The 19,757-nt window shown below is 43.7% G+C and overlaps 1 protein-coding gene across 1 annotated transcript in view; it reads right to left on the bottom strand.

Annotated features, from left to right (window-relative positions):
* MNAT1 (MNAT1 component of CDK activating kinase) overlaps positions 1-19,757 on the bottom strand; it is a 120,290-nt gene that overhangs the window by 29,282 nt on the left and 71,251 nt on the right. The window contains exon 7 of the mRNA XM_082760437.1: positions 7,003-7,124. Within this exon, the coding sequence (XP_082616563.1) occupies positions 7,003-7,124 (122 nt within the window). The remainder of the gene's footprint in view (positions 1-7,002; positions 7,125-19,757) is intronic.

Genomic DNA, 19,757 nt, shown 5'->3' with positions numbered 1-19,757 from the left:
GTTTTGCCTGCCGCTGTTTCAGCTGCCTGCGTTGCAGCACTGCCTCTACACCTGCAGAGAGGGCTCTGGGTTTGCCTCCTACCAACCTTCAGCAATAAAACCAAGGTTACCATCCCGATTTTTTGCGAGCAGTTTTACATAGTTTCTAGTTAATCCTGCAGTAGTTTGCCAGACAATTATTATTTCTTCCTTAGGTTAAGGCTCTGAGATACTTATATTTAATATTGCACGTACTTTAATAAACAGCATGATTTAGTATTCTGCAAGCCCACACTACAAAAAGACTATTCTGGAATAAATGGTATAATTACATTTCCTACAGCGACCTTGTAATCTCTTGAGTATTTATTCTAGACTAAACAGCCTTACTCAGCTGCCCTGTGTCTGATTGTCGATGAAAGAAGCTTGTTTGACAACTGCTTCGAGCAGAAACATATTTTTTCCATGATTGCATGAAAAAGTAAAAAAACATTACCAGGCCAGTATTCCGAGCACAGAGCCTCATGTTAGATCGATGAGTTAATTTTGAAGCCAAACGCCAACAAAAACAATCACCATGGACATTCTGCTGTCATGGCCAGCTTTTGAGGTTAATTTAGTGGTACATATACAGCTACGGCCAACTTTAAATATAAGAAACGACATGGTGTGTGCAGGCTTCCTTCTTTGTTTCTTTATATATTTTCCATATTCTCTGCTTTTATAACCCTCCCGAGACCTTTTACAGTTACAGAACCCACACTATACCCACAGGTGGGCGGGCAGGAAGTGAAACTCTCCGTTTCATAAGCAGTCCACTTTTAATATATTCAATTGCTAATGACCTTGACAGAAGAGCTCCATGCAAAACACCATATACTTTAGGGTGTCGTTTGAAATGTTCATAGACATTTTTGCCAGAAAGCTGATTTCTTAAACAGTAAGATCTCAGACTTACTAGAGGCTGTGCTCCTTTGCTCAATTTCCATTCGGTTGGAAAAAAATCAGTGCTAATCTACCTACTCCATGTAAAATTTGCATCCTTCCAAAATCTTACGGTGAAGCCTGCAGGATTGCTGTATGCAAAAACAATACAAGGCAGTTTCTACATCAAAGCACATTAAGATTAGAGACACAGGTCTATTTCCTTGTTCCATCCTCCCTTGAAAAAGACAACACATTCATCCGTATTCATTATTCAAAAAAAATGTACCCACAGAGTGCTATTACCACCATTCATAAGTCTTTATTCAATTACTTATGGTATAATCAACAAATAAGAATTGACTTTAACAGGCTATATGCAAATGGCATCGTGTCAGTAAAGCAATAACCACTTCTTACCTGCCAATTCTCATTCATTAAGTGTCTTTTTCAAAAGTCAACGAAGCCAATAGAAATCTTTCTACTGACTTCAAAGAAGAGAGGATCAGGCCCTGCAACAGAAGGCACTGGGAAATTCAGACCATATGCCTTGGTAGCCAAGAGAATTCCTGTAAGAACGAGCACAGCCTTCTTGGTGCTCTCCAAAGCAAGACAAGCTTTCCTTGCTCTTACTCAATCTTTTGATTCTGACTGCTGAGCTTATTGAGAAACTATATTCTATTTAAAGGAGCAGAATGAATTCAGTGTTCAGAATCAATGGGCCAAGACGGACCAAATAAGTCCTTCATTTGTGGCTTTTCTCCTTTTCCAAGATTCAAGAAATACCAGCATACCCCAATCACAAAGTGAGCTGACGTGAAAAATCACCTGCTACAACTTTAAAAGCCCGGTGTTCCTGTCACCCATTCAAAAATCAATTCTCGGTTATTTTACCGTATCGTCTGCAACACAGAAACTGACAGGGGTTCATCAAAAACTAATCCAGCCAAAGACCTGATCAGCAGTGGTTCAATAGTTCGGAGAGCATCCTCACTATTCCTCATTTTAAAAAAATGCCACAGTGATTGACAGCGAAGAAGTTGCACTAGTCGTTTCTGGATTAAGTGCCAGCACACTACATGTGGTTCGAATTACACTACAACACTGTACAACAAAGAAATATGCAGAAATTTTCCACTTGAAATGAAGGTTAAAAATTAAATGCTAACAAAGCTGTAACAGATATGAAATCCAGCCTCCTCATCTTGACTCAGAAGTTAAAACGACTGAGCTGTCCTACGCTAGGGAAAAAAGGAACTGATCAATCCAGTTGCTCCTTATAACATGCACAGTGGGCTAAAACATGCTCATTCTATGTAGAAACTTCCTACAGAGCTCTGATTTTCCTCCAGAACTTAACTCTCAAAATGGCATTTTGCTTCGGTTTAACTTTTAAATTAACAAAGAAGGTACTTTACCGACCCTCCTTAGTGTTTGGTGCTGACGTTTACTTTTGCATCATTCTTAAACAACATGCTAAATAACTGGGGTGCTCCTAACAATGTGGTGAGAGATGAAAACAAGCCAATACATCAAAGGGAAGTCCCATTCTTCCCTACAGAAAAGCAGATATTTTTGGAGCAAACTCAACTGTCATATGCAGATGTATATAGTGGGGAGGCATCTCTGCAGACAAAGCTAAGTAGGCAAACATTATTTTATTTTAAACGGAGCAGGCTTGACTTGTTTACAAGGTCTGCACAAAAGCTCTCTGTTAAGGCTGAGGATTTTTATGCTGAGTGCTAACAGAAATTTTAACTCATACCTGTGAATTACCTCTAGGCTGTGAGAATGGCGCGAGCAGGACGGGCGCTGTGCCGAAGAGGTCTTTGGATTACAAGGACCGCTGCTAAACTTTAAGGCATGAAATTCACCCATCTTTTCCCAAAATGTTCATCACATAGGCAGGTTTTTGATTCACAGTAAGCACTCGGTGAGAATGCTTTGCGGCAGCTCCCGCTGGCTCTACATGCGTCCCAATAATCCCAAGAATGCCTTTACATTTTTCAGGACCTCAAACAAACATCACTTTGAACTTCTGGGTTTTTTTTTGTTTGTTTGTTTGAAATCAAAACTACATAACAAGCATATATTTTTAAATCAACAAAGCTATTCACAGGATAAAGGCAACTCATTTCCACCCCCATCCTGTTTTGCTCTTTCACTACTTGGCATGACGGGGTTTGTTTTATTTTTCATTTCTTCTGTTTTGCAGTAAGAAAAATCCTATCTATTCCAGACCTCTAACCACACAAATTCAGTGTGCTCAGCTAAAACATTAGCAAAAACAAAAAAGGGGGAGAAAAAAAAACAGAAGACAGACCTTCTTTGTTTCCTTTTACGAAAACCTGAGGTAAAGCAATGGCAGTGAGTGCCTGAGCATCCCGGTGCTCTTGGTCTTTCTCGGCCACACAATTCCTCTCCCTGGCAAGTTGTGGTAGGTCAAACAGCCTTGCAATGACTTGGGCAGTTCAACAGACTTGGGACTGATTAGGACTAAAAGATGTTCCCCAGTTTAGTCAAATGACACTGATCTAACAGCTTCTGGTGACCACAGAAGCGCCAGCAGTGCTTTTAATCAGACAGGCTCTCCAAACACAACCCCCTCAGCAAGTTGCCTTCAACCCCACCCAGAAGCCTGGGACTTCCCAATGTGTCACCAAATATTTGGGTAATTTGGGACAGCAACAAAAGTCACACAGACACAGGGCTATTGGGCATCATAGGCCACAGAGCAGCTGTAGAGCCTCCCTGCAGGATGGGTAAAAGACCACGATCCCAGACCCAGTTTTTCTCAAAGGACATCACCACAGGTTTGGGTGCTCGTAGCCATCTTCTCCGCTTCTTCCTTTCAAGCCCTGTTTCCATCTGAGAAGTGCAGGCGGGCACGAGCTGGCCTCATAGGCTGCACGCCTGACGTGCTCTTTGCCACCAAGAGCAAATCGTCACCAACCTGGATGTAGAGCACCCGGTGGTGTTCGCGGGACCATCGCGGGACTTCCTTGCCAAAACCCCACAGACACAGGCAAGGGAACCTCTGTCACACTGATGAAGTCTCACTCCCCCTGCCAGAAGGTTAAATACTGGCTTTAGTAAGCTAGGAGCAACGTGTGTTGCACTAAAAAGCAGTGCAATTGTGGATTGTTACATATTTTTTTCAAAAAATATGAAACAAATAAAAAAGAAGAAAAAATGAAGGGGGGCACAAGAATGGGACGGGACACAAACGATACAAAACCCTACACACAGTACATCTCATTTGTATTGGAGAAAAAAAGGAAAAAAGATTATTCTTCATTATCATCAAACTTGCAACACAACAGCAAGAAAAAAATCATATGGCTATTAATGTTTTTCTGCAGCGCACAGAATAAAATAAAATGTACAGCCCCAGGAGAAACTGAAAACAAGCTTCTAAAAACATTTTGAATGTAATTTCCTTATTTGCAAAACATGCAAAATCCATATAGAAGAGCAGTGGGAGGACCCAGAATCAGCTTATTGGACTGCACACAGTGTCTTTTAAAAAATATTCTCATGGACAAATAACACAAGTCAACTTATAAAGCTAGTTTTTTAATTAAAAAAAAAATCCTAGCAAATGTTCTTGATGATCCCCTAAGGATTCACCCTTTTTCTTGCTCTTGCCAGCTGTCTCCTCCGTTGCAGCAGTTTACCAAGAAAGGAATAGCAACGTTCATGCTGCAACCTAAAGTAAGTCTTGCAGAAGGTAAGAGGTTAAGATCTGAATATTCAGAAAGCTCATTCTGTTGGGTGTTTTAAAGATAAACTGTATCTTACCAAAAATGTCAATAAATTATGCTGCCAGATGAGAATTCAAAGTCTCCAGATTACTGAAAGTCTCCAGGTTGGCATTGTCTTTGCAACAGTCTGGCTCCAGAAGCTCAGATGATAGCAGCCTGCGCATTTGAGGGAACTATTTAGCAGTAATAAATGGCCAAACTTGCCTCTGCAAAATTGGTAACAAGAACACGAAATGTTGCTGTACTTTATAACTAACGACAGCATGGTCAAACTGAGCAAAAACTCACAAATTTGGAGGGACTATGGAAAACTTCTTCCTTTCTTACAGAAAGATGATGGAAGCGGGGATGATGAAGAAGAAGGAATGAAAACTACAAAGTCTTTTAGATTTAACCTGTCTTTATGAGTCCAAAGTAAGAGGAAACTAAAAATCCAGCGGGAGTGGTTAACGTTGTGCCCAGCTCTTCTGCCTCTCTCAGGCAGCTGTATGCAGCTGCCTGCAAAAACCCCAAACCAGGGACCAAAGCACATTAGTTAAGCATTCATCAACAGGAAATGCGCATGAGTTCATATAAACACAGAAACACAAATATATATATAAATGAATAGCCTTGCATGGTCTAAGGTATTTCAGACACCCAATGGAATAGGGTTAGAGTCGTACCAGCTGGGAACCCACAGCGTCGATGTGTTTGTGTTGGAATTGCAAACAGCCTCAGGACTCGGCAGAACTCTTCCGCTGGGCACCGCGTGCCTCCCCTCACCGAATGCCTCCCCTCGCCGCCACAGCCACCCAGCTGCTCTTAACTCTTTCACCACCTGCAGGGTCGGAGCAGACAACCGGGGCTGTTCGGGCTCAGAGAGGTAAAACGAGGCACGTGAACCTCCAGGAACAGGCTGAGTGCTGTTTGCAAACCCTGCTCCGAAGACGCTGGCACGCAGACAGGGCGATGGCACAGCGCTGTGTAAGGCTGCCTCCGAGGCAGAGCCACGGGTCGGATGGATGGCAGGGTTCCTGCCTGATCCTGGTGCCAGCACTCACCTTACGGGGCCACGTACAAAGGGACAGAGGCTGGGAACTCTCCTGGTACAAGCCATCTTCCTCCCCTCAAGCTGTTTCACTTGCGATAAGGCTGAGAGGGCCCCAAGGCTCCCATCGCCCCGGAGGTCCCTCACAGCTGTGCTCCATCCAAACAGGTGGTGAAGGCTGAATCTGGCTCTGCCCAAGTTTAAACTGCTAATTAATATTTGGTCTCAGAAGCCTGATATCAGATAATAAAAATTACAGGCACCAGGAGGACAAAGAAACAATAAAAATGGAGACAATCTAAATTCCAGACAGCCTTCAATTTTCTAAAGCACCATTAGGTTGCTTGTTTGTTTTAAGAAGTCCATCTACCTCTAGCATTTTCTGCGTGAGATGCAGTTCTGCCTGTGCCACCAAACTAAACAGGATTCCTGTTTGGATTTCAGTGGTCTCTGAATCTGCATCCTCCAAGTGTCTCAACTTTCTTCAGTACTTTCTGGCTTCAGTTTTCCCCACAGGGGCAAAGATACACATTTATTATTATTTTTAAACTCTTTCTTGCCTTGCCAATCTGCATGTTCACTCTGCCCCATCATTTTTCCAGCCGCTGTAGGTGCTTGTGACCTTGGAAGCCCAACCACAACCGGTTTAGGGACACTCCCTATCCCAGCGGCTGGGCATTTTCAGGTGGCTTTTCAGCTGTGAACACCCTCCAGCAAGCAGACGTGTCACTTTTGGCCTTCCCAGCCTCCATTTTTCAGGCACGGCAGGCTCCCTTCCAAACACGGCTGCGCACCGTGATGCCACCAAGCTGCTGGACCAGCCCTGCATTATGCTTTTTGACAACGTTAAGCTCTGTGCTTCATTTCTCACAAACGCAGTTTGACCGTCGACAGCAGTTGACAAGTAAATCTACCCTTTTCCGTGGCAAAAGGCCCAACTTTAATATTTTTACTGGCTTACAGCTGGGTAAATTAGGCCCCAGATTTTTATTTATTTATTTTTTAATACCGTGCAACTGAAAATGAACAGCTACTTCACTGCGACTGCCAAGGACAACCTTAAAAACACTAATGCAATCCAGTCCAGCTCTCAATAGATCTATAAAGGCTTGAGGACCAAAAATTTTAGCTTATCCACCCAAACAAAATGTTGGTTGGTTGGGCAGGAAGTCTAATATTTCATTAAGATCCTTTAAAACAAAACACACACACAAAAAAAACCCCTACATCCTGGCAAAGTGAAGATGGTAACAGTCCCAGCTACAGCCCTGTGAAATGGGAATTAAAACTTGCAGCGTTACTTACCCCAGCCTTCCCAGCATTTCCAGCTCTGGAACTTGTGGTCCATATGTCTCCACTTGCAGAGGCTGATACTCGTACAAAGCTTCCTCTAGCTTTTGGATGGGAGCTAACGAAATATGCTGACCCTGTTAAAGAAAAGAAAATATATGGTAAAAATTGCTACAGAGCAGGTCAAGGTTTTGTTTAGACTTCTTTTTTAGATGCTCTGCTAGAACAAGTGTACACCATAAAGCTGGTCTGGACAAAGACCATTCCCATTAAGGACATGCTGTCTACCACACCACTCATTTCTTTAAAGATTTAAACTTTTTACTGTGATCTACAGTTCAGAATTAATGTTTCATTAGCTGTAACTATTTGGACATGGTAGGAAAAAAAAAAAGGAAAGTTTTACTGAAGGCAAGCTTAGTGTTAGAGAAAGCAGCTGCTTCCAGTGCCACTAGTAAAATTATTATTAGGTAAAAATTTCATTTATCAGAAGTAATATCAAACAAATGTCTCTGAGCAAGGCTATTAGATTCTGTAATCAATGATTTCCTGAAAGCCCTAATTAGAAAGAGAAGCCACTTTCATTTCTCTCTGCAGGCTTTGTAAACTCCCATATATAATGGCCCTCAAGATACGACTTTTACAGTGCAATACAATTAATTCATTCAGTAAATTCCCATTTGTTTCATAACTAAAAATATAGAAACACACAAACATAAGATTTTAATTCCAGATGGTACTTTTGCAAGCCCTTCAGACCACTGAGAAACAGCGAGGCTTTTTTCACCCCCCCTCTCCAAGTCCCTATCACTCCGAGCTCTCACAAAACAGGAGACTTGTGGCTGGAAAGGAGGGGTCAGGAGGATATGAGATAGAGCCAAAGTTAACAGATGTTGCTGCATGACATTCTACACTGATTTGTTGATCTTTCACACAGTTTCAATTTTCTACTGTGTTCTATGGTGCTCACAAAAATTAGCAGCAGCAGCAAAAAAGACAGACCACGATGATCTCCCCCAAAACAGCCTGGCTTCCCCTCCAGCAACTGACCTTCACATCTGCGACACGCGGGAATTTGGGAAAGTAGCAGGATTGTTTGCATAGACATTTTGTCTGCAGCGGGAGATCGGAAGCTTTCCATGGTGTAATGCTCCCACTGGTGAGCACTTGCTCAGCTTCAGGTCCCGGGGGCCACTCGAAGTCTTTATCTACTCCCTCAACTGGGAGCTGAAGGCTCCTAGTGTGGGACACTGGGTTAAAATTAACTAAACGGGGGGAGAAATAGTCAGCAGAAAGGGAAAGCTGCTAATTAAATTTCTGGGTGAGGACAATGACCTTCCTGAAGCAGTAGCGTGGCTATTTTTGTTTAGAGAGCTGCAGAAAGTGGGTAAGAAAATTGAAGATGCAAGTCCTTGAGAAGTGCTATCACGGGGCTAGGCTGAAAAAGAAGCAGCTCAAGTCCTCCATTGAAAAGGCTTTGTGTTTGTGATGAGAAGAGAGAGTCGTGGCCTTTTTCTGTGCTACTGATGAGCCCGGAGGGGCTGCTGCTAGCGGTGGCTCCAGTGACAGTGCCTCAAAAGCAAAACGCGGTGGAGAAAGTTCCCAAGTCAGCCGTGAGTCACTCCAACTTCCAAAGCTACAGCACGCAGCTGCTTCTACGCCCCAAGCTGTTGCTGCAACATTAAAACCAGGCGACCACTCTTTTAAAAAGTAGGGAAAGAAAGGATAAAAATTCAGCATTGATACTGCTCCGTGATATTTTAAAGGTCTCTTTATATTGCTAGACATTGTAGCTTTACAATCTATTCACGCTCACGAAAATATTAAACTTTGTAGCTACCCTGATGTGGGCACGCAACAGCCAGTGTTAAGAGATGAATGCTTGAATAAGACTTTTAGATTTACTTAAATAAGATTTAAAGCTTTGACCAACTTCGCATCTCTGACCGAACCGAAGGGAAAAGATGCCTCATCATTTTATATGCGAACACCCTCATCTGGTGAGTGAAAAGCCTCAGTCTTTCCAAATCCAGAGGAATTTTGTTCCAGCCATAGAAAAGAAAATTCAGTTTCAGGCAAAGATCAAAACCATGATAAATATTTTTGGAAATTACTTGTGTGTGGAAAAAGGGAGCAGCTCAGATTGCAGGAGCCACATCTCTGGAGGGCATCACCAGAACAGCTGCTCGCTGTTAGCGGAGTTGCCATTGATGCATTCCTCACACTTTTTTAACGAGAGCAACTTCTGCTGACATTGGCCAAGGGACGCAGGAGGGCTCCCGACAAACGCACGGGGCTCATCGCCAGCCTCTTGCCCCGCCACCGCCTCTGTTGCTGCAGATGCCCGGCTCCGTCTGCGGACTCCTGGTAGGAGAGGATGAAAATATTTCGTTTGTCTTCCTCTGGGGCGTTCCCGAGGTGCCAGAGGCCAGAAGGGATGGTGATGGTTATTTACTTTCATGATGCCCAACTGGTAAACGCATGTGAGCTGCGTTTGGATGCTGGGAGGCTGGCTGGTCAGCGTGCCAACCGCACGGCAGGCACTGGGGTGTGCATTACAGGGAAAATTTAACATTTACCACTCCGTGAGGATGCCCCAGGACTGTCAGCTCAGGCAAAGCACCTTCTGCTGAAAGAAATCCAATCCAGACTGGGAGATTTCAGATCAGAAAGGTCCAGGCACATCCCCTGGGTTGGTTATTCCAACAGAGAATGATTTTTGCCATTAAACACTGGCAGCTCGTTTCTGGCTTATGGAGCTCAGTCTCAAGCAGGGTCTCTCTCCTTTGGCTCTGTTACACCCTGGACCAGGGTACAAGCATTAGGATCACTCTGTGCTTCTGCACGGCAAAACCACGGTGGTGCTTTGGGCCCAGCAGCAGATCCACACCTCAAGGAGGCCGCGCAGCTGGGACACAGCTCATTTGTTTTCTTTTCCCCAAATCACAGCTTCAGCTGATGGGCTTTGGCAAGGCGGATTAGATTCCACTTAGCAACGGGGGAAAAAAAACACGACTGGCTGCTGCTCCTGCCCTAGAGCTGTCTGGCCCTTAGGTGAAGGCTTTTTCCTACGAGCTGGCCTTTAGTCTTCCTTCAGCTGGGAGAGGGCTAGGTGGAAGCAGAGGAATTACAACACACGCTGCCAGATGAATGGGGCTGCATCTTGGTCAAACCCCGCGAGCACAGCAGCTCTGTCGATGCTCTGGGTAGGAGCTGGCCGTATGGAGGGCTAAGGTGCGTTTCCAGCAAACCTTGGTGAAGCTAAAAGGTTCAGTCTGAGCAATTTGTCCAGCTAAAAGCCATCTGACCAGCAGCATCTCCCTTCTGTGTCTGTGCTGTGGTCCCCAGCCACTTCAGAAGCGGCTGCTATACGGGGGAAGCTGTTGTGTAATTCGGAGACATCACATGAGACAATAACTATTACTTCGGCCTTACACAGCACTTTTCCACATCCAAAAAACATTTCACATCTATGAGGTAAGACTTATAAATTTTCTGTATTCCACCTAGACAGCCGGCCTTATCTCTTAGCCAGCCCTACCTCCTTCCAGCATTAGGAGACGTTTATTAGCACACTCAAACCGAGATGAAGGCGGCGGGTCCAAGCTCCTGCTTTTGCATTACTTTCTCCTGACAACCCTAAGATCTGACGCTGTGGTCACGGGTAAGTATTTCTAATTCCCCTCGGATGCTGTAATGTTTGTGTAAAAGAAACTGACAGCATCCAAATGGAGACAGAAAAGGTTTCCAAGAACACAGACAACAGATTTTCCTGCCCCTTCTCCCTCCCACTCCCTATCTTCATGGCATACAAGTGTTTTCTCTGGGATTATTTTAGGCACTGTAGCTGCCTATTGCATTTGGGAATGTATGGAACCACAAAAAAAAACACTGCTAATTAGAATGAAGGCATTTGCTTACCCGTAGAACTTTGTTTATTTAAAAGACTGCAGAGCAGTGGATTTGCGAGCAACTGATTTTCCATTCATGTACTGCATGGTTTTAGATTAAAGGAGTACAGGATTAAATTGGGGGGAGAGGAGGATGTCTTTGCATTACAAATAAAAGGGACGGAATAAAACGGACTGATTTACTTCTCCCTGAGATGCATCATTTGAGCTATCTCTCAGTGTAAATAGTAAGAAGTAGCCAATTTTTGTTTCAGACTGTGATGCAACATGGCATTAACTAAAAAAAAAAAAAAAAAAAAAAAAAAAAAAAAAAAGGATTATATGCACAGATGCGAAGAGCTGCCCTTGCAGTGACACTGAGCTTATTTTAAACAAAAAAGCAGTAAAATCCAATCAGGTCCTTTTAGGAAACATCTGAGCCACTTCAGGCTATTGGAGCACCAGAGCTGGTGTATCTGCACCTCTCACACAGAGGCTTGGTGAATGCCAGGTGTACCAGTGCTGGCTCACTAGCAGAAGGTTATTTTAGCACAGAGTGCAGAAATCCCAGCTCGAGGTGAAGCTTTGAGGCTTCCTCCCATCCTTTCGTCTCTCACTTTCCCTGCCTCCAAGACTACACAGCCTTCCTTCACCCCCGTCCCTCTGCAGCAAGAAGAAAAACAACCAGCAGCCTTCTCAGAAATCTCCAGTGCCAAGGAGGAGGGGAAAGGAGAATGACACCACCAAAAATGCACTAGTAGGGGAAAGAGGAGGAACAGCTATGCCACAAAAACATCCCCAGGCAAGAGACAGAAGCCAGAGATTGGGGTCATTAAAACATGCCCAGACAATGCCTGTTTCTGTGCTGGAGGTGGCTGGACCAGACGATGCAGCTGATCTTTTTGCTTTTTTCATTTCTCTGCGCTCAGGAACTTACCCAGGTCTGCTATCACCGCACCGAGAGATCACACCACATGCTGGATAACAGAAGTAGTATTTACGTGCTACGTCTCCCGAAGTCAGTTTGCAGCAGTGCTGTCTCTGGGGGTAATGCTTTTCACCTTCAGGTCGCACTCCCTGCACAGCCAGAAAAGAAGAAACTGCGCCCAGCACAGTGCCAGGACATAGCCCTGCTAAAACACATCCCAAACGTCAGCTCTATTGCTGCGGGGAGGGTAACGAAGGCCCTTCTTCATACACTGTCACTCGGGTTTGCAATTACCCAGTGTTTACCAGTGGATGTTAGAACAACACTACAGATGCCTTGTATTTTTTTACTATAATCCCTCTTAGAAAACCATCTTACTTCTAAGTTCACAACAGAACTCAGGTGTTGGAAAGATATCTTCGTGGTAACAGAATTTCTTAGAGAACAATCTTGATGCAAATGCCCCAAGCACTCGGAGCCAAAAGCTGTTTCCTCAGTTCCCACCCTCCCCACTCACTATTGACAAACCCGTGTCAGCGGTGCTAATATGGCTATCTGATTCTGATTAACTACTTTGTTTGACTACAGTAATACTCAGGAAAAGGAGAAGGAAACTGATAGATTTGGAGGGCTTGGTTAATATTATTTTAACCTTTACCCTCCCTGTCTTCCACAGCTTTTTTAAATAAACAAGAAAAATGTCAAACTAAAATGCATAATTCCATTCCCTAGCCTAAAATTCCTGTGCCACTGAGGTTTTTTCCAAGCACTTAAATATCTGAAACCAACTGCTCTTACTTCTGCTTTTGAAAACCAACAACAAATCTGATTTCTTTACACAATTACTAAAAGTACTGCGGGAATATCCCAGTAACTAAGCAGAAAAAGAACAAACGATCTGACGCAGAAACCATCAGGATCAATTTCAGCCTGCCTATCGATCTCAATGACAGAATCCGACCACATGTGGCAGGGCGAAGATAAAAGATTCACACCCCACTTCTCCTGGGGGTAGATGATTTCAGATGCTTCTTACCACCCTCACTAGGTTTAGGGTTTTTCCCCCCACAGTAAATTGAATTTTCAAAGCCAAAATGGATTTAAAAAATGTGTTTTCTTTATGAATGGCAAAAATATAGCAAGAGATCAACAGCACCGAAGAAGTTGTTAACAAAGAGACGGTCACATATGTGGTCTGTTACACGAAAACCTGTATCTGGGAAATTAACCACATCTAGGCATGTGCTCAGCAATACTTGCCTCCAAAATTTTCCTTTTACAACTTTCTGACATAAATAATTACCTGACCAGACTTATCTTTAAGCTCCTGCCAAAAAGCCGCATTTCTCTAATCTCTCAGCAGAAAGCCTACGTCCATCAGACACACTGAAAGAGAATTCAGCTGGTTTGGTGCCAGTAGCAGGATTTAGTGACTGCTCTTTACAGAAAAGTCTTTTGCCCTTTCTTCACATCAGTGGATGACACTGCCTGTTTGCCTCTGTCGTCTCCCAGCGAGCTGTCGAAGCGCGGTTATGATTCAGGGCATAGTCTGGATGTTTGCAGGGCCGAGTCACACGCTCGTTTTCGGCAGAGACTCCAGAGCTCTGCCAAGCTTTCCTCAAAATCTCCGGCACCGTTCAAAGGACGGCACCGTACACAAGACAGCACCGTTTCTGAAAACAGAGAATTAAAACACAGCAGCATTTTCACACAAGTAATGAGCCCACATGCCATCCCCTGGTTTTCAGGGCTCATTTCACAATCTTGCTCCCAACTCGGCCTCAGCTCCTGCACACTTACTCCGTGGTTTGCAGTGCAGTGTGCTGCAAGCAGAAGCTCAGCCTCCTCTGAGCCTTCTGCCCTGGCCCTCAGAGCCCTGCCTTGCACGATTCCTCTGCCTTGCACCATTCCTCGTTGGCTCTCCCAGCTGGACCGAAGAGCCATGCCCAAACCAGCTGCTGTGAGGGACACAGGTACCTGGCAGATGTGAGTGCAAACCTCACCATCAGCTCATCTCTTTTTTTTCCTACAGTGGCTTCGGTGCTCAACATGGCCCTTTTCAGGGTACACCTGCATCTTCTTTCTATTTTTTGTCGAGCGGCTTCACTAAGGGTGACTCAGAGTCCACGTTCAGCTCAGTTTGTTGTGCTGTTTCCCAGCGTGCTCTGTCAGTATTACAGCATTAGGCAGAATTAAGGAAACTTTTGTTGCATTGCTACCATCAGACTTCTGGAGCCTTGATCATTTTGATTTGGCTCTCAACGAAGCATAAGCTCTGCAGCAGCCAGTCTTATTACAGGATTATAGGCCTTAATATAATACGGTTTTAAATGCCCACATTAGGGGCCTAATTTTTCAAGGGATGTGAAACAGAAATCAATTTGACAAATGCCACTTCGTGTATCACAACAAACAACATTTAGAGAGTGACAGGCATCCCAGCAGAGATCAGAGCACAGCAATAGCCGTGCATCGCTCACCAACCAGCAGCAATTGTTTGAGTCTTCATACAGCTGAACCTGCTGGTGCTCCTGTCGTGGTGCAGGAAAGCCGGGTGTTATGCTGATACGACTCCTCGATTATGCAAGAAAATAATTTAGGAATTCCTGGAGAACAATGGAACTTGCAAAACTTCACTGCTTTATTGGTGAACCTGGCAGGAGCTGACAAACAATGATGCATCGTTGTACCCACTGCCTGCTCTTCCCTAGGATTCCCTAAAGCAGCTCCCCCCAACCCAAATATCCACAGCTAGACAATATCATTCTTAAGGAATGTAGAGTCTGATGGATGATTTAAAAAAGAAAGACTGCTTAAACTAACAAAACCGAACAGCAAGCTGACCTCAGTCTACAGAGGATGAGAAATTCCGTGTGTGAAAATCAGAGACATATTCCCTATTTCACTGAGCATACAGCCTAGACCCAGATAAATGTTGATAAAGATGCAGAACACCCCAACCAGAATGGCTTGTCTGACTGATAAAGAAATAAAGTGAGATTCCTTGAATAGCTAGATTTTAAGGAGGGACTGCTAAAATGTGATAAAACTCTGGCAGTAGGAAGCATGGAAGTTTTTAAAGCCATGGGGACAAAATAAAGGAATAAAATATGAAACGGACAACAAAGGCAAATGAAAAGAAAAATGTGAAAATAGGAAAAACAGAAGGAGAGAAAGTCAGAATGAATTATCAGGAATAGGCAAAGAGATAAAAAGGAGGCATTTAGAATAACTCTAGTCCAGAAAAACGAAGAGAGCATCACCAGGCACTTGCAGTACATGAGACTTCTTGCATAGTATTTGTGGACTGTTTACTATAAATTTAAATGCAACCTGAAACCTGTTAGCAACATATTTGGAAATTATCACTTCTAGAATAAGGTGGAAAGTAGTTTATTTCTAGCCTTTTTTTCCTCATTTGCATGCAGAGAGAACAAGTAAACGTGAGCTGATTATCGTGGTGACAGGAAGAGACACTGCAAATCTAACACAGCTCGTGCACTGCTTTGAAAATACACGTTAATTTTGTCAAACTAAATGAAACACTCCCTGGGGTAGAAGCAACTGTGTTTTTCACAGATCCTCACAAAACATGCTTTTTGTCCTTCCAGAGAGGTTTAGTTTTTTTTTTTTCCATGCAAGTTTTCTCTCTGTTTTAATTGCCTACATCAAAACGATGCTCACACCTGAATTGTAGACACATGACAGCTTTCCAAGTGGTGCACCCTTCCAACAGCACCTGAATTTTAGCAGTACAGGACAGGATATCCGGAAATTCAGAGGATCAAATTCTGTTTGCAGATCCCCAGGGAGCTGAAGAAAGACCCCTCCGTGCACCCAAGCCCTGCCACGGCCCCACCGCATCGCTGTGCTTACAGGGTCTGCGGCTGCATCGCCCCTTGAAGCACAATAACCAGAAACATCTAAAGCATCCATAGCACAAGCAAAAAAGGAACGGTTCCTGCTGGGAAAAATCTACAATCTCACTTCAGAGAAAAATAGAAGCTGGCAGCAAAACTGCAATATAATCGCACATTTTTTTCCACTTAGTCCCAGAAAAAATCCTATTTATCTGTTTAGAATATAAGGAGATGCTTCATCTGTTTTACCTCATTCGCTGGCTCCTTCATGAGCCCTTTTGCTAAAACACTTGTATTCGAGTACAAAAAAAAAAAGGCAAGTGTCGCCACACATTCTGAAAGAGGAGACTGCTGTGAAAGCAACTGCAGCACAAACATCAGGTTTCGAGCAAGTTACAGAGAGGCTGCATGAGTATTTCCTGCTACAGGCTTGTAAAAAGACAGCTCTGCCTTAAAAACAACACTTCCATTGTAGAAAGGGAGATAAGCTCGGACAAATACTGGATGAACCCACATCAGCAGAATGCCCTGAAATGTAGTGATATACCATGCAGAAGGAAATGGCCCAAAAGCACTGTAGTTTTTTGCTGCAATCATAGTTACTGTTTTGCTGCTGTAGTTACTTCTTACTTCTCGGTGAAAAAACACAAACGAGCTGTAATCCAAGAAAAAGGAAGCCCCAAGAACAGGCATTAAAAGCATTTGTTAATCAAAGGACTAAACATATAGGAAAGTTTTCATTTCTTTGACTTTCATATGTCATTTCCATACAGGAAAATAAACATGAAGCTCTCCACAGATGATGCAAATGCCTTACCCTGGCTCAGGACAGCTGCTTTTCTGAGAAACAAACCAAACCAAGCTGATAATTTGAATTCCCTTAAAACTCTAAATATTAGGTCAAGTAAAGCAAAGTAGAGCTTACAGTACGGTTTAGCAAGCCATGCCTAATAGCTTTATGCACTTAAAAATTTTAATATAATTAACTTTACCTGTTAAGCATACAGAAGAGAAAAAAATACAAACTTATTTTCTCCTAAACCCTGAATTATCAAGTCCAAATCCCTATACAAGAAGTAATAAAAATAGTTTGGTTTCTGGTAGCAATAACAAAAATGAGGGCAAGATTAATTCTTACACTTTTATGGCAAACAATCTAAAGCAGATGTTTGAGAATAAAAGCGAGATGTCAAAGTAGTTAATAAGAGTTTTTCAAAACCAAACACAACAAGACAACTTGCAGCTTTATGTGCTTACATAAAACTCTAAATCATCTCAGCCAGCTTCCACCGTTAGCCCTTCTCTATTCTCTGGAGCATCACAATACCCCAAAAATGCTATATTCAAGTCTAAATCACTACAGATCTACACCTTCCTAAGGTACAAGGCTGCAACTGAGCTTTGCTGATTAGAGATCAACTGCTGAATCAGGGCCTCTGTGAGCAGGAATACACTTCCATCATTTGAATCATCACAATATCCAGAATAACATTCCTAAAGTTTAAGAGAACAGATTTTAAATAGATCTTTCAAAGTCCAGCTCGTATTTACATTTCCTCTAGAATACTCAGTTTTAAGACAGAGATCAAACTTCACATTGTAAGGTCAAAAATCAACATAAGCGTTCCTTAGAATCAGACTTCAAATATCTATTTGAAGTTATCCACACTTTGTTTGCGAGTTCAAAGAATTGCTGATCATAAAGCAAACTTGAAGATATTAAATCTTCTAAGTACAAATTTCACAAAAGACAATGCGTGCATGCAGGAGAATTGAGCCCTTCCACATTTAATATGGCAAAAGTTTGTGTAAGGTAACCATAAGCACACCCTTTTCAAATGAAACTAGCTTTTATTGTGAACACGAAAGACACTGTGTTAACTTAAAACACCGTTCACTTAGATGTGCTTTCCAAAACGCCTTAAGCGGGATTATATTGATTTAAATAAAGTAAATTAGGCAAGTTTTTGCACTCCAGCTTCCCACACAAATAGGATTTGCCAAGCCTTTTGAGTCTAATCAGTGGTACAATCACACAGGTACACAAGAGACTGACTAAGCACGCGCACACACTCCTGGACTCACCAGCACGAGCTGCTTTTGGGCCAACTACGAAGAGCTGCCTCGTAAAGCGGTCAGCCTAAATCCTCCATCTACCTGGAAGCCATCCATCCAGCAACACTGGGCTACTGCGCATCTGCATCGCCGTTCCACTTCATTACATGAAACACTAACCCCTTCTTGCAGGCATGGGGGTAACTGATACCGTATCAGTGAAGTCCATGGGAGCAGATCAGAAAGCATAGAGTTCATATGAACAATAATATTTTGTTGCATTTCCTTTCCCAAGTGCAGGCAGTCAGGGGGGTATTCTCCTCCTTCTCCCCAGCCACCTTCACTGCTGGGCTATAACTACGTTAATTCTCTCATGCCAAGGCAAGCTGTTCAAGAAGCTTTCAGCACGTTGGGCTTGATAATACAGGGTGGGATTTTTCTTATTTTTTTTTTTTTTTTTTATTTAAGCGGCCAAGATTTAACAAAAGAGAGAAAGGTAAGACGTGCAACTCTCACAAAAATTATATTTTCAGCAAGAGATGGCAAGTCCGTACCTAAAAGCTTTTAAAAGAACCCAAACAGCTTAAATCACCACCAGCCTAAACAGCTTTGTCCTAGAGCTCTGGACGTAAACTTTTACCAACCAATAATAAAGTGAAAACCATGGTTTTGCCTTCGGTTTCACATTAATCCCGGGTCACAGTTAAACCACAACACCGCGTCAACTTTTCTCTCCTGTCTCCTTTTCACAGCCGTCGCTGTGTTGTAGAAACACTCATTGCTAGGATGGAGCATTGGCACCTGGCATGTTAGAGGTCTAGAAGGAAAAAAAGACTGCCAGAGCTTAAAAGCAGCTCACCTTACGCAGCTGCCTAATCCCCAGCCTCAGCTACACGAGCGGCCGTGCCAGCCAGCTCCAGGCCATTAGCAGAAGCAGGGAGTTGCAGCGGCTGTTTGTGCTATTGAGAGGAGGAAATTCAGACTTTGTTCACTCTTTCCTATCTTAGATTTAAACCAATACCAAAAGGCAAGCGTTCAGTGATACAAAGCGCACCCTATAACTCATACAGCCAGCTGACTCACAGCAAATCGGCAGTCCAGCCAGGATAATGCATCACAGAATGTACCTACATTTGTTTCTGTCAAGGGTTACAGTTTGCTTTTAATCATTTGCAATGCCTCGCAATGTACTTGGATGTGTATACTGTACATACACACAGAAGGTTTAGTTTAAAAAAACGAGTCTCAGTAATTAGGGACCTGATTGCAGTGCTCAGATACGGCATTTTCAAGTGAGATGCTTTTTTGCTCACGGGTGTTTGTTACATATGTATTCACACACAAATAATCAAGCACGAGAGTTGAACGGCTCTTAACAAATGCCATCACTGCACGTTTTGCAAGACTAACACCCGATCGTGTGTGGATTTACGTGCAGGTTTCATTTACAGGCACACCGAGCCAACAAATCTATTTGCTATAAGGGAATTTCATCAGACACCTATTTGGCGCTTAGGCACGGGCTCAGCAGCGTTGGATCCAGCTCCGAAAACCACCCAGCTTTAAGCACCGGGGCAGCCTCTCGAGGCGAAAGGAGCAGCCCCACAGCGGTCTCTTTGTCTGGATGGCGGCCGGCGAGTCCGGTCCGACAACGCCCAGCAAGCCCAAACGTGACTGCGCAAACCGAGCCCATCCGTTTCGCTGCAATTACCTGTGGCAATAAACACAATGGCCTAGGAAGCTGAGGCTTGCAGAAACAGGCCTCGGGAGAAGCAGCCGGCGCCCTGACAACCCCGACCTCGGCTCCGTGTCCTCCGGCAGCTCGCAGTCGGGGCCCGGCCACCGGCACCTGCCGCGGCCCAGCCCATGGCGGAGCCGCCATCGTCCCTCAGCACACCATGGGGACTAGGCCGTGGCGAGGACGAGTACAGGAGCAGGGAGCACACACTTGCCTCGTTTTACAACATATACTTAAGGGATTTCTGGGTCAGGGCCAGGATGAGCCCTATATTCTATGTGATCAAGCGCCTCTTTCAG

This window comes from Aythya marila (genome assembly GCF_965140915.1).
Source record: "Aythya marila genome assembly, chromosome: 5".
NCBI classification, from domain to species: domain Eukaryota; kingdom Metazoa; phylum Chordata; class Aves; order Anseriformes; family Anatidae; genus Aythya; species Aythya marila.
The sequence above is the reverse complement of the archived record's forward strand: the minus strand, read 5'-3'. Positions and strand labels throughout refer to the sequence as shown.